Genomic DNA, 21953 nt, shown 5'->3' with positions numbered 1-21953 from the left:
GTTTAGGTACATCAGGGGTTTTCCAATCGCGACATGGTGTCCGATCTCAATTCCAGCCAAAAACGTCAAATGGCGCTGCTTCCCTTCCGAGCTCTGCCATGCGCCCAAATAGTGGTTTACCCCCACATGTGGGGTATCATCGTACTCAGGACAAATTGTACAATAACTTTTAGGGTGCTGTTACCCTTGGAAAAATAAGAATTGAGGGTGAAAAGATCATTTTTGTGGAAAAAATATGATTTTTTAATTGTACGGCTTTATGTTATAAACTTCTGTGAAGCCCTTGGGGGTTCAAAGTTCTCACCACACATCTAGATAAGTTCCTTAGGGGGTCTAGTTTCCAAAATGGTGTCATTTGTGGGGGGTTTCCACTGTTTAGGTACATCAGGGGTTTTCCAATCGCGACATGGTGTCTGATCTCAATTCCAGCCAAAAACGTCAAATGGCGCTGCTTCCCTTCCGAGCTCTGCCATGCGCCCAAATAGTGGTTTACCCCCACATGTGGGGTATCAGCATACTCAGGACAAATTGCACAATAACTTTTAGGGTCCTGTTACCCTTGGGAAAATAAAAATTGGGGTGAAAAGATCATTTTTGTGGAAAAAATATGATTTTTTAATTGTACCACTGTACGTTATAAACTTCTGTAAAGCCCTTGTGGGTTCAAAGTTCTCACCACATATCTAGATAAGTTCCTTGGGGGGTCTAGTTTCCAAAATGGGGTCACTTGTAGGGGGTTTCCACTGTTTAGGTACATCAGGGACTCTCCAAACGTGACATGGCATCCGATCTGAATTCCAGCCAATTTTGCATTGAAAAAGTCAAACGGCGCTCCTTCCATTCTGAGCTCTGCCATGCGCCGAAACAGTCGTTCCCCCCCACAAATCAGGTATCAGCGTACTCAGGACAAATTGCACAATAACTTTTGTGGTCCAATTTCTCCTGTTACCCTTGGTAAAATAAAAAAAATTGAACCTGAATTATTTTTTTTGTGAAAAAAAGTTAGATGTTCATTTTTTTTTTAAATATTCAAAAAAATTCCTGTGACGCACCTAAAGGGTTAATAAACTTCTTGAATGTGGTTTTGAGCACCGTAAGGGGTGCAGTTTTTAGAATGGTGTCACTTTTGGGTATTTTCTATCATATAGACCCCTCAAAGTGGCTTCAAATATGATGTGGTCCTAAAAATAAAATGGTGTTGTAAAAATGAGAAATCGCTGGTCAACTTTTAACCCTTATAACTTCCTAACAAAAAAAAATTTTGGTTCCAAAATTGTGCTGATGTAAAGTAAACATGTGGGAAATATTAGTTATCAAGTTTTTTGTGTGTCGTATCTCTGTGATTTAAGGGCATAAAAATTCAAATTTGGAAAATTGCGAAATTTTCAAACTTTTTGCCAAATTTCCATTTTTTTCACAAATAAACGCAAGTTACTTGAATGAAATTTTACCACTAACATGAAGTACAATATGTCACGAGAAAACATTGTCAGAATCACCAGGATCCATAGAAGTGTTCCAGAGTTATGACCTCATAAAGGTACAGTGGTCAGAATTGTAAAAATTGGCCCGGTCATGAACGTGCAAACCACCCTTGGGGGTGAAGGGGTTAATCTTTATTTGTAGTTTTCAGTTAATGAGATTCTTGTGCTTCGGGGCGGCCTGGGGGCGGGGCTGTGGGTGAGGCTTTATGTGCTGCTCTAATTGCATAATCATCTGTATGGGCTTATGACGGGTCACTGATCATTCTCTGATATGCCCCCTATTTTAAATAATGTATATAATATTGTGAAGTTAGAAAAAAAAATTACATCCAGCAAAATGGCACTGGCCTGCGCAGTAGCATCTATCTATAATGCATATAATATTTTTGGGTAAAAAAAAATATTTAACGTCAGCAGCCCCACAGCTCCACCCACAGGCCCGCCCCAAAGCACGAGAATCTCATTAACTGAAAACTACAAATAAAGATTAAAGGGAATCTGTCACCTCATTTTTGGCCTATGAGATGTGGCCACAGCCATCAGGGGCTTATCTACAGCATTCTATAATGCTGTAGATAAGCCCCCGATGTAACCTGAAAGAGAAGAAAAACGAGTTAGATTATACTCACCCGGGGGTCCAGTCCAGTCCGATGGGTCTTGCGGTCCGGTCCAGCGCCTTCCATTTTTGACGTCCTCCTTCTTACTTCTGCCGCGTCTCCTGCCCCGGCGTACTTTATCTGCCCTGTTGAGGGAAGAGTAAAGTACTGCAGTGCGCAGGCGCCGGACCTCTCTGACTTTTCCCGGCGCCTGCGCACTGCAGTCCTCTGGGCAGATAAATTACGCCTGCGCAGGAGCCGCAGCAGAAGTAAGAAGGAGGACGTCATCGATAGAAGATTGGAGGCGCCGGGAAGGACTGCGACACCCATCGGACGGGACCAGATCCCCGGGTGACTATAATTCGTTTTTCTTATCTTTCAGGTTACATCGGGGGCTTATCTACAGCATTATAGAATGCTGTAGATAAGCCCCTGATGGCGATGGCGGCATCTCATAGGCCAAAAATGAGGTGACCGATTCTCTTTAAACAACAACCACAAGACTGATTTCATCAACCAAGGTATCATTTTAATAAGTGTAACAGCTCCAACTTAACACTATGTGTAGGTTACTGTGCACAATCCTGCTCACAGGTTCAATTTAAAGTAAACATATAACCATAAAAATACTAATAATGAGCAGGTATAGGATTAATCAGCAGGTTAATAGCATTATCAATCTGCCTGGTGCCCCTCACAGAGTCGAACATAACGAAAAGAAAATTAACTTTATTTCCTGAGGCAGTGTTCTGGCGCTGGTTGACCCGGCATCTGCAGGTTAATAGCGTTTTTTCTGGTGACAGGTTCTATTTAAAGCCAAGTCAATGACTCGCGATCTGTGATACGTGGAGAATGTGAAATTTCATATCATCCTCATTGACAGCTTACTCTTGTCTAAACTGTTTTCTAGACAAATTACAGATTATCCACCTTTACCTTTTAGTGAATTTCTTTTCTTTTTTTTGACAGAAGGAAATTTTTACCTAAGATTTTTCTGCTGTTTACATTTTTGATATTCACCCAGCTACATGTAAAATGTTATAAATTGTAGATAGTTTAAATTAACAAAAAAATGAAACAACATTTGTAGTGATGGGCGAGCACTAAAATTCTCGAGTGCTCGTTGCTCAGGTCGAGCAAATTGGAATGCTCGGGTGTTCAACCCGAGCAACGAGCCCAATGTAAGTCTATGGGAAACTCGAGCATTTTTCCGGTGGCCTCACCGGCGGACTGCAGAGGTACTAGAAATTGCAGAAATCGATGGGAACAGTGCTCAAATGACATGCGAACAGCATGGGGATGACCCCTGGAAGCATTTCTGACTCCCACGTCACTGCTGTGAACAATGTTGTCAGAGTCTTAGGCTAGTTTCACACTAGCGTTTCTGCCATCTGCGCATGGCAGCCGATAATCCCCGCCCCCTGCCGCGCCCCCTCCTGACATCACCACCTATTATCGCACATGGCCGCATGCGATCTGCGCACCCTATCTTTAATAGATTTTTGAGTGCGCTGCTCACTTTTGTAGGTGCGCCGGTGTGCACCGAACGCAACATGTTGCATTTTGGCGCGCTCGGCGCACCTTCAAAAGTGCGCAGCGCACTCAAAAGTCCTACTAGCGCACGGTCGGTCAGCGCACGGTCTGCGCACCCTATATTAAAGATAGGGTGCGCAGATCGCATGCGGCCATGTGCGATAATAGGCGGTGATGTCAGGAGGGGGCGCGGCAGGGGGCAGGGCTTATCGGCAGCCGCGCGCAGACGGCAGAAACGCTAGTGTGAAACTAGCCTTACACCCCTTTTACAACTCACAATATAACATACAAAAGCGAAACCAAAATGGATTTTCCTGAGAAATATGTTAAGGAACATCTTTTCCAGGGTAATGACTTGTATATAAGGCAAAATAAATAACCAAAAACAAAAATGATCCTCCACACCTTGGGCTATGTTCACACGTAGCCTTTTCGATGCGTTTTTGAACTTTAGCATTGCTTTCAACCAAGACAAATGTATTCACTTGGAAATGTCATTTTAACATTTTACAACCTTATCTGGCCATGTGGTGTGCTACACATCCTGTTTCATTTATGAAGGAGGGACTCTGAAAGTCACAAAGCCTATTTTTATAGGGCCATCAGGCGGCCTTTACTATTTTTAAAGAGCCATCAGCTGACCTATGCTTTGTCGTTCCCATTATTAAAGAGTGGGTCTCCTATACTGTTATTGCGTATGCAGTGAGTGGCAGGGCTGCCCAAAATTTGGACGCACCCCAATACCCCTTTGAAGCGACATACAGGCGGGCCTCTTGAAAACAATGTTCCCATTATTAGGAAGTGGGTCTCCCATACTGTTTGCATATGCAGTGAATGCAAGGGCTGCCAAAAATTTGGAGGCACTTCAATGCCCCTTGGAAGAGACATGGAGGAGGGCCACATAAAAAAACGTTCCCATTAGAAAGGAGCGGGTCTCCCATACTTGTAATGCCCATACTCTAAATGTATGGACTGACAAACATTTACCCCTGGAGGTACACATCAACATACTGTATAACAATTTTTTTTATGGGCATTATAAACACCCTTTAAAAAAATTAAGTGGGTTTTGCATCACGGACCATGGTCACCCTGGTGATATGGTGGAGGAGGAGGACAACAGCAAATAGCCAAAACCATGAAGCATATACCCATGTGTGGGTGTGAAGAGGTGCAAGACACTGGATTTGAGCTTATGTAACGCTGCTATCATTCAGTGGTTTTGAGAAGTCTGGCCCAATCCAGCCTTAGCTCATTTTTATAAGAGTTAGCCTGTCAGCATTTTCAGTTGACAGGTGGATGCGCTTATCAGTTATAATACCACCAGAGGCACTAAAGACCCAGTCTGACAAAATGATAGTGGCAGGGCAGGCCAGGACATCCAAGGTGTAGAGAGCCAGGTCATGCTACGTGTCCAGCTTGGATACCCAATAATTATAAGGCACAGATGAATCACGGAGGATGTTGCTACGGTCAGCAAGGTACTCTCTCAGCGTCTTCCCAAACTTTGCACTCTTTGTGAGAGTACCCTGCACCTCAGGGCCTGTGCAATGGGAGAGTCTGAGAAAACTTTGACAGTGTTCCCCTGCCTCTGCTGGATTGGTGTTGTGTCTGTCTCGCCTGTACTCCTTGGTTGTCCAACGAACTGTGACCTCTGCCACCAGCGTTTTCAGATGGGATTTTTTTTTTAATACTTCTGCAACAAGGGCCCTCTGGTGCAGCCCCATTTTAGTAGACCTTTCGGCCTCGGGAATAAGAGATAGAAAGTTCTCCTTGTAGCGTGGCTCTAGAAGTGTCACCAACCAGTAGTGCTTGTGTAATGTGAGGACGGCAAACCAGGAGAAATAGTGGCGGCTGGGGACCGAGTACCGAGGGAAGGCAACCGCCTTCAAGTTGCGGAAAGCTTTCCTCTCCACAAGCCTAAAATGCAACATTTAGAGCACAAGCAGTGGCAAAATGTGGGAATTCAGTAGTGTGGCCTGTTGGGCGTTTGGCTGCGTATTTGCGCTTGCATTCCAAGAACTGGGGTATGGACAACTGAACACTGCCCTGGGACAAGGACGTGGACATACTTACTGATGGTATTATTTGAGTGTGTGCAACGACAGGAGCAGGGCAGGAGGCATCTTTGCATGCACCATGGACAGGGATTAGCTTGCACGCATAACAGCAGAAGAAGCAGTGGTGTCACCTGCAGACACTGTTCCTGGACCTGCAGACACTGAGGTTCGGCCCACAAAGTCGGGTGCTTTGCTGCCATGTGCCTAATCATGCTGGTGGTGGTCAAGCTGGTAGTTTTGCTACCCCTGCCAATGCTGGCCTGGCAGGTGATGTAAATGGCTTTTTTGGTGTTATCGGCAGAGTCTTTAAAAAACTACTAGACTCGGGAACTTCCGTTGTGTTAGCGTTATGGGGAACGGTTGCCCACCTTCTGTCTGCAGCCACCACACTGCTTCTTCCTGCCTGTTGGGGTGCTATGCCTCCCTCCCCCTGTGTGCTGCTGTCCTCGCTCTGCATGTCGTCCTGCCAGGTTGGATCAGTTACTATATCATCCACCACCTCATCTTCTAATTCCGCACCCTGGTCCTCCTCCTGACTTTCTGGCAATTGTGTCTCATCATCGTCCACCTCTTGTGACACTTTCCCACCATCACCTTTGTGTGTTCGTGGCTGCTCAAATATTGCGATCTCCTCTTGCCCTTCTTCAAGTGGACCGGGCGAGAGGCCTGAATATATAAATGGAAAAGTGAACAGCTCTTCTGAGAGTCCAAGTGTGGAATCATTTATCTATGGGCACTCGTCATGGTGGGAGGAAGGAGGATGAGGGTGAGAAATATGAGGTCCAGACTCTGGCTACTGAAACCTGACCGTGTGCAAGACAGGGTGGTGGTGGTGACAAAGTGACAGGAAGCATTATCCTCTATCAAACCAACAACCTTTTGACACTGCTCTGGGTTCAATAGCAGTGTGCTGCGATCCCCTAGTAATTGGGACAGGAAGGTTGGGCGAGAAGATGTAGGTGTTTGTTGTGGCACAATTTTAGCTTGCCCACGGCCTCAGTCTCTGTCTCTGCATGCACCATCACCATCACGTCCAGTTCCCCATTCTTGCCACGTGCCTTGCCCATTTTAATGCTCATGCCCATGCTAATTCTCTTGGATCTCTCTGCAGCATTCGACACTGTGGATCATCAGCTCCTCCTCACTATGCTCCATTCCATTGGCCTCAAGGACACCGTTCTCTCCTGGTTCTCCTCCTATCTCTCCGACCGCTCCTTTACTGTTTCTTTTGCCGGTTCCTCCTCCTCTCACCTTCCCCTTACTGTTGGGGTTCCTCAAGGATCGGTTCTAGGCCCCCTCCTCTTCTCCTTTTACACTGCCCCTATTGGTCAAACAATCAGTAGATTTGGTTTCCAGTACCATCTCTATGCTGATGACACCCAATTATACGCTTCTTCTCCTGACATCACGCCAGCCTTTCTAGAAAACACTGGCGATTGTCTAAACGCTGTGTCTAATATCATGTCCTCACTATATTTGAAACTGAACCTGTCAAAGACTGAACTCCTGGTGTTTCCTCCCGCTACTAATGTACCTATACCCGACATTGCTATTTCTGTGTGTGGTTCCACTATTACTCCCCAGCAACATGCCCGCTGTCTTGGGGTCATACTTGATTCCGAGCTTTCCTTTGCCCACCACATTCGATCACTGGCTCGCTCTTGTCATCTGCACCTCAAAAACATTTCTAGAATTCGACCTTTTCTTACTTTTGACTCTGCAAAAACTCTTACTGTTTCTCTTATTCATTCTCGTCTCGACTATTGTAACTCTCTTCTAATCGGTCTCCCTCTTACCAAACTCTCCCCTCTCCAATCTGTCTTGAATGCTGCAGCCAGGATCATATTCCTCACCAATCGTTACACCGATGCCTCTACCTTGTGCCAGTCATTACACTGGCTACCCATCCACTCCAGAATTCAGTATAAACTTATTACCCTCACCCACAAAGCCCTCCATGGCTCAGCACCACCCTACATCTCCTCCCTTGTTTCAGTATACCACCCTACCCGCGCCCTCCGTTCTGCTGATGACCTGAGGTTAGTATCCTCAATAGTCAGAACCTCCCACTCCCGTCTCCAAGACTTTAAACGTGCTGCGCCAATTCTTTGGAATGCACTTCCCAGGTCAAAACGATTAGTCCCCAATCCCCACAATTTTAAGCGTGTCCTGAAAACGCATTTATTCAGACTGGCCTATTGCCTCAACACATTAACCTAACCTATCCCTGTGTGGCAGAGCCAAAAGTTTTACCATAACCAGGTTCCCAGCATCATGTTCCCACATGCTTTATGCATCCATTAGCCCTCTGTGTCTGTACTGTTACACACTTAACATTATGGCTGGTCCATACAATCAGAGCAACTGTTACCACCCACCTTTCGTGTCTACCTCTTTCCTCATAGACTGTAAGCTTGCGAGCAGGGCCCTCACTCCTCTTGTTATTTGTTATAATCTACTGTATGTGATTATTGTTATGCTGTAATGTCTATTGTCTGTACAAATCCCCTCTGAAATGTAAAGTGCTGCGGAATATGTCGGCGCTATAAAAATAAAATTTATTATTATTATTATTATTATTATTTTAAATGGAGGACAGTATTTTCCACATTCACTACAAATGGCTAAATTTGGAGCGAACTTATATGTGATCCTTGAGACGGAAATCCACAGTTTTAAATAGCTGACCTGTAGGTAAGTATTTTTAACAGCATACTGGTGTCAATAACTTCACTAACACACTGCAACAAACTTTAAATGGAGGCCAGAAATGGCAGAATTTTGAGCGCACTTATATGTGATCTGTGTGACCGACAAACCACAGTTTTAAATAACTGGCCTGTAGGTAACTATTTTTAACAGCAAACTGGTGTCAATAACTTCGCTGACACACTGCAACAAACTTTAAATGGAGACTAGAAATGGCAGAATTTTGAGCGCATTCATGTGTGATCTGTGTGTCAGACAACCACAGTTTTAAATAGCTGTCCTTTAGGTAATTGCTTTTTCAGCATACTGGTGTCAATAACTTCGCTGACACACTGCAACAAACTTTAAATGGAGGCCAGAAATGGCAGAATTTTGAGCGCACTTATATGTGATCTGTGTGATCGACAAACCACAGTTTTAAATAATTGGCCTGTAGGTAACTATTTTTAACAGCAAGCTGTTGTCAATAACTTCGCTAGCACACTGCAACAAACTTTAAGTGGAGGACAGAAATGGCAGAATTTTGAACGCACTTATATGTGATCCATGTGACGGACAAACCACAGTTTTAAATAGCTGGCCTGTAGGTAACTATTTTTATCAGCAAACTGGTGTCAATAATTTTTCTAAGGCTATGTGCACACTTTGCGGATTTGTTGCATTTCTGCAGCATTTTTTCCACGTTGAATTACTATAAATCCACAATGGATTATTAAAGCAATGTTAATCAATGGCATTCCTGAATTGTTGTGCACATGCTGTGGAAATTTCCATCCTTATTTGCAGCGTTTTATTTTTGGCAGCATGTCAATTCTTTTTGCGGATCTGCAGCGTTTCTGCACCCATTGACTTCCATTGAGTCAGTCAAATCCGCAGCAAAACCGCAGGTGTAAAAAGGTTTGCTGATTTGCTGCGGACTTGCTGCCAAAAATGCTACAGAAAGCAAAATTTTGTCAGAAGGAGGAAGAGTGTGTGGGCTGAGAATATGTGTGTGGGCAGAGAATGTGTGTAGTAAGCGGAGAATATGTGCATGTCTGTCTGCGGGTGTCTGTGGCTTTGTGCTGGTGTCTGCGTGTGTGTGCGGTAACGCTACCGCCGGTACTGTCGGTCACAGCCCTTTGGGATCATGCTGGCAGATGTCAGCATGATTCCGCAGCTGACTGTGAACCGCAGCGGTGACCTGCAGGAAAAAAAGCAGCCATGAGCCAATGAGACTACTGCTCCCATTGGGCTATGTCTGCTGTCACTGAAACCCGTGACAGTAGGTGCCGCTGATTGGAGAGTAGTATCATCTGCCGGTGCCTGTGCTCACTGTTAAAAAAAAAAAGGAAAATTACATACATATTTACATAAAAATAAAAACCCATTATACTCACCTCACACCAAATCCGCAACGCCCTCATTTCCTAGAAATAATGTAAAATAGTAAACCAACATATACTCGACTGTCCACCATAGTCCACGTAATCCAGATTGCCCCACGGCCATCTCACATGTAAAACAGTCACATCGGGAGATGTGACCACTAGGGATGAGCTTTCCGATATTGAAATATCGGAAATCGGCCCGATATTTGCAATATCGGAAATCCGATTTCCGATTCCGGTATTTTTGTCACATCGGAAATCCCATAATCCTTCAGCCTCTGAGTGCTCCGTGGAGCCAGTCAGGAGCTGAAGTATTGCTGACAACATTGTGTAACTCCCCTAAGCTTGGTAGGAGGCGTCCAAACATGCTAGCTAGGGGCTGCGCTGCGATTGGCTGGCTGGATGGTGTGATCAGGCAGTATAAAAGGCTGCGCCTGCCATTTTAGCCTCACTCTACTGTGAAAGCAGATAGGGATAGGTTGCTGTTGGAGATAGGGAGAGATCTCGGATCTAATAGCGATAGAAAGTGTTTTTCAGCGACTGTAGCAGCCCCTGTGTGTTACAGAAGCAGTCTTTTTCCTCACTGACCCCGCTCAGTTTTATTTTTTGTGCTGTGCAGGCTCTCAGTGAGGTGCTTAGTGAGACAGTGCAGTGCACATTCACTGCAGCTGCTGCAGCTCCTCTTGCTGCAGCACTGTGTGGTGTGTGTCTCACTGCCTTTTCACAGCCTTTTCTTTTCATACCTTAAATCCCCTTCCCCTATTTTTTCCTAGAAGTGTAGCTTCACCATCCAGTACATTTTGGTGAACGCTATATAGGGATTTTTCAGTGAGGGGTTCTCCCCCGAACCTCCCCCCCAATCCCTTACCCCCATTTATCCCTCAATTTTCCTGGTGCTCAGGTGTGCTTTGCACAGTTTAGTTACCTCCGCTGCGCAGACCGCCTGTGTGCTTTTTTTTTTTGGGGAGTGCAGCACCCACTAGGTCAGTCTTTGTAGTCACATCAGATTGCAGGACCCCTCGTGCGGCCTGTTCTATCGCACACCCCCAAATTTTTCACCAGTAAATTCAATCTCAGTGCCCCTATAAGTGTTACTTTAGCTCACAGCATCTATTGAGGTTAAAGTGAAACACTATATACTGTAGGGATTGTACTGTGAGGGCCCAAACAACCTCTGTGGCTGGTTCCACACAGCACCTGGCCCAGTCCCGGAGAATCCTTTTTTTTTTGGTATCACAGCAGTGTCATTTACTGCGCTGTGACATCCGACCGTAACGTGTACAGCAACACCACAAACACACGTTACTCTTTGTGTAGGCCACACTAAATTCAAATAAAGTGTAGCAGACACACCATCATACAGTGCCATTAGTGTTTCTTATACCTGTTTGTAGTCCTACAGGAATAAGCACACTAATCCCTAATAATTACTTTCTTGCCGTTCTGAATCCATCGATAGAGATGAAGAAGGCAGGGAGTAAGGGACGTCCCCGCGGCGGACGGGGAAGAGGTGCATCAGCAGCTAGACCTGGTGCACATCCAGAGCAAGCAGCAGGCCCAAGTCACTCAGCACCTACTTTCACCCGGCAGCAGTCATTTATGCGCAGCTTGTTAGGAGTGCAGGGCCATAGGCTGATAAGAGAGGATAAAGTAGAAACCATTGTTCGTTGGATGGCAGCTGAGGCATCCACCTCAATGAGCGCAGCATCCTCCCAGGACCTCTCCACCACATCAGGTCAGGCCACTGAAGAGCAGCACCCATCTGCTTCTTCACCACCCACTAAATTGCCCAGACATTCAGAGGGCCAGGAGCCAACCTTAATCTCAGAATCTGTTGGCTTGGAATCTGTGTGCCAGCCAGACATCATTCATGCAGCTGAAGAAGAGGTAGTGTGCACAGATGCGCAACCACTGTGTGCGTCTGAGGAAGAAGTGGAGGGTGGCCAGTGCCCACAATGACCAGACCCCAGTCAGCAGATGATGATGAAACTCAGCTGCCTGTTTCTGCTGACGAAAGTGTATTGGATGACGAGGTCCTTGACCCATCATGGCATGCTGAGGGGCAGCAAGTAGGGATAGCTCAGAGGAAGAGCTTGCAGGTGTGGCGCAGCGTGGCCGTCCACGTGGGAGAGGAAGAGGGAAAAATTGGTCGTCGGCTCCCTCAATTTCAGCACCCGTTAGGAGCAGGGCTCTTTTAAAGGCACAAGGGGTGCACCCAAGAGTTGTGGTGCATGGGCCTTTTTTGACCAAGTTGCAGATGACGTTACAGTAGTCAGATTCAAGCTTTGTCGACAAACTGTGCGGAGAGGGAAGAACGTCAGCAACCTTAATACCACCAATATGTTGACGCATGTCAGGAAGAGGCACCCTGTGGAGTAGCAGCATCACACCCAAGATGATTCACCACCTGCAGCTGGTCCCCCACCTTCCACCTCTTCAGTCACAGCGGCCACCTCTTCCTCCAGCTCGCAAACAGCTGCTCCCACTTCCTCGCCAGAATGCCAGGGTGCATCTGCAGGCAGTGTTGTACGGCGGCACACTGTCTGTACTTCGTCAGCATCCCAATCGCTGGCATCCTCACACTCCCAATCCAGTGTGCAGCCATCTGTCACACAGGTTTGGGAGAAAAGGCGCCTGTACTCGGCAAACCACGCACGAGCACAGGGCATGAATTCTCGCATTGCCAAACTGCTTGCAGTGGAAATGCTACCATTCTGGCTGATGAGCAAGCCAGCCTTTATCGATCTGTTGGGGTTTGCAATCCCACAATACAGGGTTCCCAGCTTCTTCTACTTCAGCAGGCAAGCTGTCCCCACCCTGCAACAGCATGTGGAGCGTAAAATTAAGCATGCGCTACAAAATGCAGTTAGTAGCAAGGTCCACCTGATCACCGACACGTGGACCAGTCAGCATGGCCAGGGACGCTACATTTCCATCACCGCCCATTGGGTAAATGTAGTTGAGCCTGGAACTGAAGTAGACAGTGCAAGTGCACGGGTCCTGCCAACTCCACGCATTGCAGGCCTCTCCTCCGTGCAAATTGACTCCTCCTCATACTCCTCGGCAGACTCGCCTGCACCCAGACGTACCACAACAACCGATTTCAGCACTGCATCGGCCAAACATCAACAGGCCGTGTTGAAATTGGTTTATCTGGTTTTATCTTGGTTTAGTGATGTTAGCCACACCGCAACCGAGCTGTGGAACACGCTCAAGGAGCAGAGCGACATGTGGCTTGCGCCGCTCAACCTCCAGCCAGGTATGGTGGTGTGTGACAATGGCCGAAGCCTGGTCGCGGCTCTGGGCCTAGGTGGTCTGACTCACATTCCATGCATTGCCCATGTCCTAAACTTGGTGGTGCAGAGTTTCCTTAGGAACTATACTGACCTTGAGGAGCTGCTGCACAAAGTCTGATATGAGTGCTCTCATTTCCGGCGTTCAAGCAAGGCTGCATCGTGCCTTTCAGCCATGCAGCGCAGATTGGGCCTGCCCGAGCACCGCATCATTGTTGATCTCCCCACCAGGTGCAATTCGACTTTGCATATGCTGCAGAGGTTGTGTGAGCAGCAACCTGCAATTATGGAGTTGCAGCTGCAGCAGGCGCAAAGTAGGCGACACACAACTCAGCCCTCCCACTTTACAACCACAGAGTGGGCATCCATGAAGGACATGTGCACCATTTTGAAGTGCTTCGAGGACTCCACTCTGATGGTGAGCACGGATGCTGCCCTACTCAGCCTGACTATTCCCCTTATATGCCTTATAGAATCATCACTTAAAGGACTAAGGGATGAGGTTTCTCTGGAGCAGGAGGAGTATGATGAGACACTTGCACCAAACCAGGCAATCTTCATCGGCCCGGTTGGTACAAAGCTCTGTGGGTGCCTCACTAAGGTCCAAGCAGTACACAGCAAGTGAGGAAGATGAGGAGAACTATGAGGATGAGCCAGAGGAGGAAAGTACACAGCGCTCTACTAGTAGTCACCAGATAGATCGTGGCTGGGGTGATGCAGAGCAGCCAGAGCACATTCCTCCAGCTGGCGACAGCGATGCATGGCCAGTTGGCAGCCTTCAGCACGTGAGTGACTTCATGCTGCAGTGTCTGAAAAATGACCCACGCGTATTCTCCACACATGACTACTGGGTGGCCACCCTCTTAGATCCACGTTACCGGGATAGCCTTCAAAGCCTAATTACACCATTGAACCGGGCGCGTAAAATGCAGGAGTACCAAGACACACTGGTTAATTCACTCATGTACTCTTTTCCACTGCATAGCAGTGATGCCCGTGCACTAGCAGGCACCTCTGTGCGTCCTGGGCCCAGCGGAATCCGTTCAGAAGCCGGTAACAGAAGCAGTACATCTGCTACTGACAGGTTCAGTATACCCAACCTGTTCCAACGGTTTCTGAACCTGCAAACAGTTTGGGCACCATCAGCACAGACAGTGCAACGCACTAGGAGGCAATGTTACTGTGACATAGTGGCACAATACCTCTCCACCCCTGTCAGTGTGCTTCAGGATGGATCTGCCCCCTTCAAGTTTTGGGTCTCCAAGTTGGATACATGGCCCGAGCTTAGCCAGTATGCCTTGGAGGTCCTGGCTTGTCCTGGTGCCAGTGTGATTACTGAACGCTTCTTTAGTGCAGCTGGCAATGTACTAACAGACCAACGTACCAGACTATCCTCTGCAAATGTGGACCGGCTTACATTCCTAAAAATGAACCAGGCCTGGATTTCTGCTGACTTTTGCTGCCCTGGGCCAGAGTAGACAGATTACATGCATGGTTGGTAGCAGTATGCATGCTCTGTCATGTGACTATGTTGCACACAGCGTCATCTGTTATGCCCGTGCTCTGGCCTCTACTACCTACATCTAGCACCTGGTTCTATGACTGACTCTTTCACCTCATACTGTTTTCCATGGGCTCTAGTACCGCCAGCAAGTGCCCATATCCGTGACTGCTGATTTCACAGCATGCCATGTTTCTGGGCACTAGTACCGCCAGCTAGTGCCCATTTCCATGACTGCCACTTTCACAGCATGCTGTGTTTCTGGGCAACAGTACCGCCAGCTGTACCTCATTAGGCCAAACTGGAAAAAAAAGGACGACAGATGCCAAACACCTATAGGCAGAAGCACAAGAGGCGGGATCCAGCCACGCCGGCTGTTTCCTGGCAGTGAAGTGCGGACACAGGTGCCTCCCTTAAGGGGTAAACCGAGTTCCAGCATCGCCAGCTGGTTCTCGGGAGTGCCTAAGGGCACGGGTACCTCCTGCTCCAAACCGTGTTTCAACAACGCTCGCCGTTACACGGTTGTGTCCGCCACACTGTTCCATGCCCCCGCCGTACATCATTCCGGCTCAGTTTGCTGTTATCCGTGGTGTCGGCAGTGTAGGAGCCCCCTACGTGGACTCCGGGACCTGGCCCTCAAGGCTGGTCTCAACAGTGCCAGTAGGCCCTGCTCCTTCCCTGCTGCGACTGCAGAGTAAAGAAGACTGTGTCCTGGTTGCGGAGGCAAATGTGGCTCTTGCACCTTCTGCCGAGAAGACATTACTCCGGTAAAAGACTCAAGACAGGAAGACAGATGCAGAAGACCCAAGACAGGAAGACAGATGCAGAAGATCCAAGACATGAAGACAGATGCAGAAGACCCAAGACAAGAAGACAGATGGAGATGTCCCCGGACTCCTGTCTTTTTGCTCTTGAACTTGCGTCTTTGTGGGGGGTTTTTGGGCTTCTCGGCAGTGCTTTTGGCTTATGTCACTACTACATTGTGGTATCCGGGCTACATTAATGTCAGCTGTTGCCCAGTACAGCCACTGGCACTTTTAACTTCTGCTGCTTATCTGGGTTCCAGTAACGTCAGCTGGTTCTCAGTAGAGTCAATGGCTTAGGTCCCTCCTTTGTGGTATCCGAGTTCCAGTAACATCTGCTGGTCCTTGGTAGTGCATTCTGGCACAGGTACTTCCTGCTTAGTTAACGGGCTCCGGTAACGTCAGCTGGTGCCTGTTAGTTCCATTGGCTCTTATGCTGATTTCTGCTGCTTATACGAGTTCCAGACTCACCAGCTGGTTCTCTCAAGTTCTGCTGAGCTGTGTATACACAGCTCAGCATGTCCTCTCCTTTGGCACATCCTGTTTCTGAGCTGTGTATCTAACCCTATCCTGTGTTATAATGTCTGCTGAGCTGTGGACCTAATCCTCTCCTGTGTGATACTTTCTGCTGAGCTGTGTATCTAATCCTATCGTGTGTTACTGACTGCTCAGCCGTGTATCTAATCCTATCCTGTGTGATACTGACTGCTGAGCAGTGTATCTAATCCTATCCTGTGTGATACCGTCTGCTGAGCCGTGTATCTAACCCTATCCTGTGTGATACAAAGGCAAAATTGTTTGGTGAATTGGAACATGCGGGGTTAAAATTTCGCCTCACAACATAGCCTATGACGCTCTCAGGGTCCAGACGTGTGACTGTGCAAAATTTTGTGGCTGTATACAATGATATTATGGTCTTCAATGGAGAATGAAAAAGAAGAGGTTGAACAAGGAAATCACATCACAATTTTTTTTTTTATAATTTTCAACTGCATTTTCTGCCAAAAGAGGCAGAAACCCTGCAGAATTGTATACAAGCAAATCCGCAACGTGCACACATAGCCTAACACACTGCAGCAAAATTTAAATGGAGGCCAGAAATGGCAGAATTTTGAGCGCACTTATATGTGATCCATGTAACGGACGGACCGCAGTTTTATGTAGGTGGATTTTTAGCGCTGTAATATGTAAAGGATCTGGCTGTATTCTGCAGTGCCAACAAGCAAATGGAGCAGAAAAACAGTGTTCTCTGGATTGCTTTTTAAGCAAATAATCAGGATTAAGATCCCAAAAAAATTATTCCTGGCCCCTGATACCTGGGGCTATGTCTAGAAATATCTACAAAAGCTGCAGCAGACAGAACTGGAATGAACCCTCTTGCTATATGCACTGCAGTCTGCCACATATACTGCCTGCATGCCTAGCTTTGATATCTATACAGCTCGATTATTCCTCAGAAATACTGTTAGTTGAGATGGATATGTGTATAATATATTGTGGTATACCTACAGTAACTAAGAAACAAACAAATCTCTCCCTAGCTCAGCAGCACCTCTCCCTACTCTGCCTGATTCCGGAGTAGACTGTGACGAGCATGGCGGTGCCATGTCTGATACCTGATGACGCTGTGCGGCCAGCCATTTACTATAATGCCACAACCCACATGACTGCGGCATTGCAGTGTGTAGCAGACAATCCCTGCATCTTAATTGGCTCTCTAAAGAGCACCAAACGTGCATGGAGGAGACACAAGCTCCCACCAAGCAACCCGGGAAATTCTCGGTGAGCTCCGGGCATCTCGTGCAGAGAGATGCTCGGGTGCGTTCTGAGTAGTGGCGAGCATACTCGCTCATCACCAATGCCTAGAGTAAAAGTGCAAAAACACAGTATCGACCAAACATATATAAAGTGCAAGTGCTCTCTCGAAGGTAAGCATATCCCTCCTGTGATAGGAAGAGCAAGCGTAAATGGGGGGCCTGGTACCAATATACACTATCGTGCCCCATGTAAGACTTCTGCCCTTACAAGGGCAGTGCTTCAGGGTGGTATTGCACACTAAAAACCCTCCCTATGCATTTCCTTTCAAGACCTCACATTCCATACATGCTGCGTAACACCATGTGAGCCTGATCTAGGGTCTCCCCTGAAGAATCCTTGGCACCAAGGAGGAAGCATGTAGGGAGGGTCATTTGGGTTTTTTTAGTGTGCAGCACCACACTTAGATACTGTGTGACACTAGTCACTTCTCGAGGTCAAGCCGTGAGTTAGAGTCGTAAAGGAGTCCCAGGTCAGAAGCCAGGAGGGTGCGTCAGAAACAGAAGGAAGAGACAAAAGCGTTGTCAGCTAATGTTCCGAGGTCAGAGTACCTGGAGGAGAATGGATGAGAGCAGAAGGGGTTAAACAGTCGGATGGTCAAAACGAAGTCCAAGATCAGGTAACAGATCAAGCATACAGAAATGTAGGCACAGGGAAGCCCAAACCTCACAGGCTGAATGTAAGTCTGGCAGCGTTCTGGGAGAGACAGCTCAGTTAGGAAGCATGGCGATTACCTTGAATAGTGAACACCTTGATACTGCCGATGCCTCAACGTCTCAGATTGATAGAAGAGCTGTCAATCAACATTTTGATAGCTTATGCACCCCCTATACCAGATTGGATGGCCAAGCTGTCAATCAAAGTACTGACAGCTTAAGCACACCCCATACCAGATTGGATGGCCGAGCTGTCAGTAATTGCATCCCAGACACCCTGATGGGTGGAACGGTGACATACTGCCTTTGTAAGGGCAGGTGTCTTACACTTGGCATGATAGAGTATATTAGTGCCAGTCTCCTATTTACCCTCACACCTGCTAGTATAGACCTTGGAGAGAGATATATCATCAGGACACAGGGGTGAGATTGAACCATTTATTTGAGAGCACTGGCATTTGAGAGCACTTGCACTTTATACACGTTTGGTTGGTATTGTATTTTTTCCTTCTACTCTAGTCATATTTTCTTATTTTAATGTTACTAATAAAAACTAGGTTTTAATACCTTTACTATTATATTATCTTTACCTGCTGGTTATGCTGAATATAGGAAACTGAACAGTGGAGGCAATGGGTGGGATATTTTGCAAAACTTGTTCTAGAATTTTCCTCCCATCTTCTGCTGGAGAACATCAATCGTATCTTCATACACCATTTCCAAATGTGCAGTGTGTCGGTCTCATTAATAGTCTGGCCATCAAACCAAAATCTAGTTTGCCCCATTGCCATCCTAGCCAGCTACTGTACATTAAACTTGATGTGATCATTTTTAGTTTTCACACTCTGCTTTGGTTTTTCAACTGCTTTCCTGAGGCTAATGTAAGTATCCCACCTTTCAGCAAATCTTATTATGGACTTCAGTTTCCATTACACAAATTCAATGCATTATCGAAACATGCTAACAAGACCTTTGACAGGCTAGAATTAGTAGATGACCACATAAAGACACATAAAATATAAACATCTCCTGACAGAGTATTAAAAATTCTTGTTTTTTATATTTTTTCAAAGCCGGTCGTGGTATGTCAATCTTCTCAGGATATGTCAAGTAAAAGTAGAACCGATAGAACCCTGTCATGTAGACAATAGAAGGCGCTAGAATGTACAGTATCTTCTACTAGCATATACCCTAGAATTACTAAAATATAAGCTCTTGTATGCATCATGCTTGACAGTGCAGACGTAAACTTATGTAATAATGTCATTGATGATAATGGTCATGGGGGTGGGAGTCACCCAATCATAGATCATTCTTAGCCTAGAACTTTAGAAAATATATTTGATGCAAGTAAATAGAATGTTCACATCAGAATGTTTCATGTGTTCTTAATTGTTGCTTATGTGTGTACTTCTTTTATTGTCTTCTAGACACTATGCTCTCATGTTCCCTAGCACGATGTACTTTAATCTTCAGAATCATATCTGCTTGCATTTAGAAGATATGAAGGGAGATAGCAATGTCATGATTACCCTAACAATAGGAAGAAAGACCACACCCTTGTTAACTAAACTATTCCAGGAGAGTTCATCATTTTCCTGCAATTCTTTCCAGGTACAATAATATTTTCTTTTTTGTGCTAATTTAGTAAGGAAATATAAAATATATTATGTTTAATATGTTTACAGAAGAAGGTTAGGGAACACATACTGTATATACTGTATTGTGCTAAGTGGAGGGTCTGGAGGAGGTGGAGCAATACACCAAAATTACACTGGTCAACACAAAAAAATCATCAAAGGTAATATGTCTGTTTTATGGTTTTATGAAGTTTGATGTGCTGATTCCAAAAATATGCTTAGTTTTGCTCTATCACATAAAGTTTCTGAGATAGAAGTATTTTTGTTGTTATGTTTCTGCATTTTCAACGTACCGTATATACTCGAGTATAAGTCGATCCGAGTATAAGTCGACCCCCCTAATTTTGCCTCAAAAACCTGGGAAAACTTATTGACTCGAGTATAAGTCTAGGGTGGGAAATGCTGCACAGTGAGTAATGGTGGCCCAAATACCGTAATGCTGCACAACAGGTATGCCCCCATAAATGCTGCACAGTGAGTAATGGTGGCCCAAATACCGTAATGCTGCAGAACATATGCCCCCATAAATGCTGCACAGTGAGTAATGGTGGCCCAAATACCGTAATGCTGCAGAACATATGCCCCCATAAATGCTGCACAGTGAGTAATGGTGGCCCAAATACCGTAATGCTGCAGAACATATGCCCCCATAAATGCTGCACAGTGAGTAATGGTGGCCCAAATACCGTAATGCTGCACAACAGGTATGCCCCCATAAATGCTGCACAGTGAGTAATGGTGGCCCAAATACCGTAATGCTGCACAACAGGTATGCCCCCATAAATGCTGCACAGTGAGTAATGGTGGCCCAAATACCGTAATGCTGCACAACAGGTATGCCCCCATAAATACTGCACAGTGCATGATTTATTGGCCAAGTGATAGGATTACCGGTACCGTAATCCTATCATGTTGCTGCTGCCCCTGCTGAAATTTAAAAAAAAAAAAAAAAACACTATATACTCACCTCCGTTGCTGACAGCTGCTCCTGAGCGTTACCGGCTCTTCAGTGACTCAGGCAGAGGGCGTGTGCTATCCACGTCATCGCGCCCCCTGCACGTCACTGCCGGAGGACGGGAGAGAGCGGCGCGCTGGGAGAGAGCGGAGCGCTGGGAGAGAGCAGCGCACAGCGACTTGTAACACCGCCGCCGCCAGGACACTGACAGGCTGCAGGGGACCGCAGACACATACCGGGGAACGCGGAGACGACGGGGACCAGGTAAGTTTGAACCGTGACCCGAATATAAGTCGAGGGGGGTCTTTTTCAGCCCAAAAAGGGGTCTGAAAAACTCGACTTATATTCGAGTATATACGGTATGTGGTTTTTCCTATGTTCCCATTTCTTTGCTTGTCTTAATTATAAATTTTCTTACAGTGAGGGTTTTAGTGAGTTTTATGGGAAGCAGTACTGACAGTGCAGTCAACCAATGACTGCATCTCGGAAAGTCACATGTTATGGAGAGGAGCTAACTGTTATAAGGCGGTAAGATTTGAGTCAGTCAGAAAAGGATGGTGATGGCAGCAAGGGCTGGTATGTGAGACTCTGACAGGAGACAGGCCTCTACAGGGATCTGAGCCCTGCCACAGGGAGATAGAAGGGAAGGCAGCGGACAGCCGCCATCGTGAGAGATTTTCACTGCATTTCTGGGATGGCAAGTCGCCTTAGAGGAAAAAAAACAGCTCAGCCACTGAGGTGTAACTGAGTGAGGGTCTCCACAGAGAGAGTCTGAAAGCAGCCAATATCACACTAAGAATCTGCCGGTCCGCAAATGTTCATCTGTAAGGAATAGGCTATCTCGTTTACCTCACAATTGTATATAGTTATCTACCATATTACCTCAGGAAAATCAATTCTAAATACAAGCTGCCTCTGTAATCTCTGGGGAGATATCTACTTAGGAAATTCTTAGGCTAGTTTCACACTAGCGTTTATGAGCGCAGCGACGGCCTGCGCACGGCCGCCGCTAAGCCCTGCCCCCTGTCGCGCCTCCGCCGGTAGCTCCGCCCACCGGCGCATGACGCTGCATGCGCCCTGCGTCTCCTATCTTTATCTTTATCTGCTGCAGTTTGGTTGCGTCGGCGCACCATCAAAAAGGCGCATGCGCCGCCAAACGCATACTGCGCACGGCCTGCGCCCCCTGTGATAAAGATAGGGGACGCAGGGCGCATGCAGCGTCATGCGCCGGTGGGCGGAGCTACCGGCGGGGCGCGGCAGGGGGCAGGGCTTAGCGGTGGCCGTGCGCAGGCCGTCGCTGCGCTCATAAATGCTAGTGTGAAACTAGCCTTAGGAAAACAAAAATCTCCAGAATATGTTGAAAAATATTCAGAATTGAGAGTCCTCAGTGGTTGATACCTTTTAATGGCTAACTGAAAAGATGGTAACACATTGCAAGCTTTCGAGACTACTCAGGTCTCTTCATCAGGCTAGACTAATACAAAATCTGAAGGGTCACATATTTATGCACAATACAGCAGAGAAAAAATGCAATAGATGAG

At 46.5% G+C, this 21953-nt stretch overlaps 1 protein-coding gene across 2 annotated transcripts in view; it reads left to right on the top strand.

Annotated features, from left to right (window-relative positions):
- The window catches only part of LOC141049742 (alpha-2-macroglobulin-like protein 1), a 215348-nt gene that overhangs the window by 4479 nt on the left and 188916 nt on the right, over positions 1 to 21953 (top strand). For both annotated transcript variants that reach the window (XM_073546464.1, XM_073546465.1), the window contains exon 2: positions 19248 to 19431. In XM_073546464.1, coding sequence (XP_073402565.1) covers positions 19248 to 19431 — 184 coding nt within the window. The remainder of the gene's footprint in view (positions 1 to 19247; positions 19432 to 21953) is intronic.

The sequence above is a fragment of the Dendrobates tinctorius genome, unplaced genomic scaffold (genome assembly GCF_039654945.1).
Source record: "Dendrobates tinctorius isolate UK_male_01 unplaced genomic scaffold, ASM3965494v1 ptg000147l, whole genome shotgun sequence".
In the NCBI taxonomy this organism is placed as follows: domain Eukaryota; kingdom Metazoa; phylum Chordata; class Amphibia; order Anura; family Dendrobatidae; genus Dendrobates; species Dendrobates tinctorius.
Note: the sequence above shows the minus strand (reverse complement) of the source record. Positions and strands in the feature narration are given on the sequence as shown.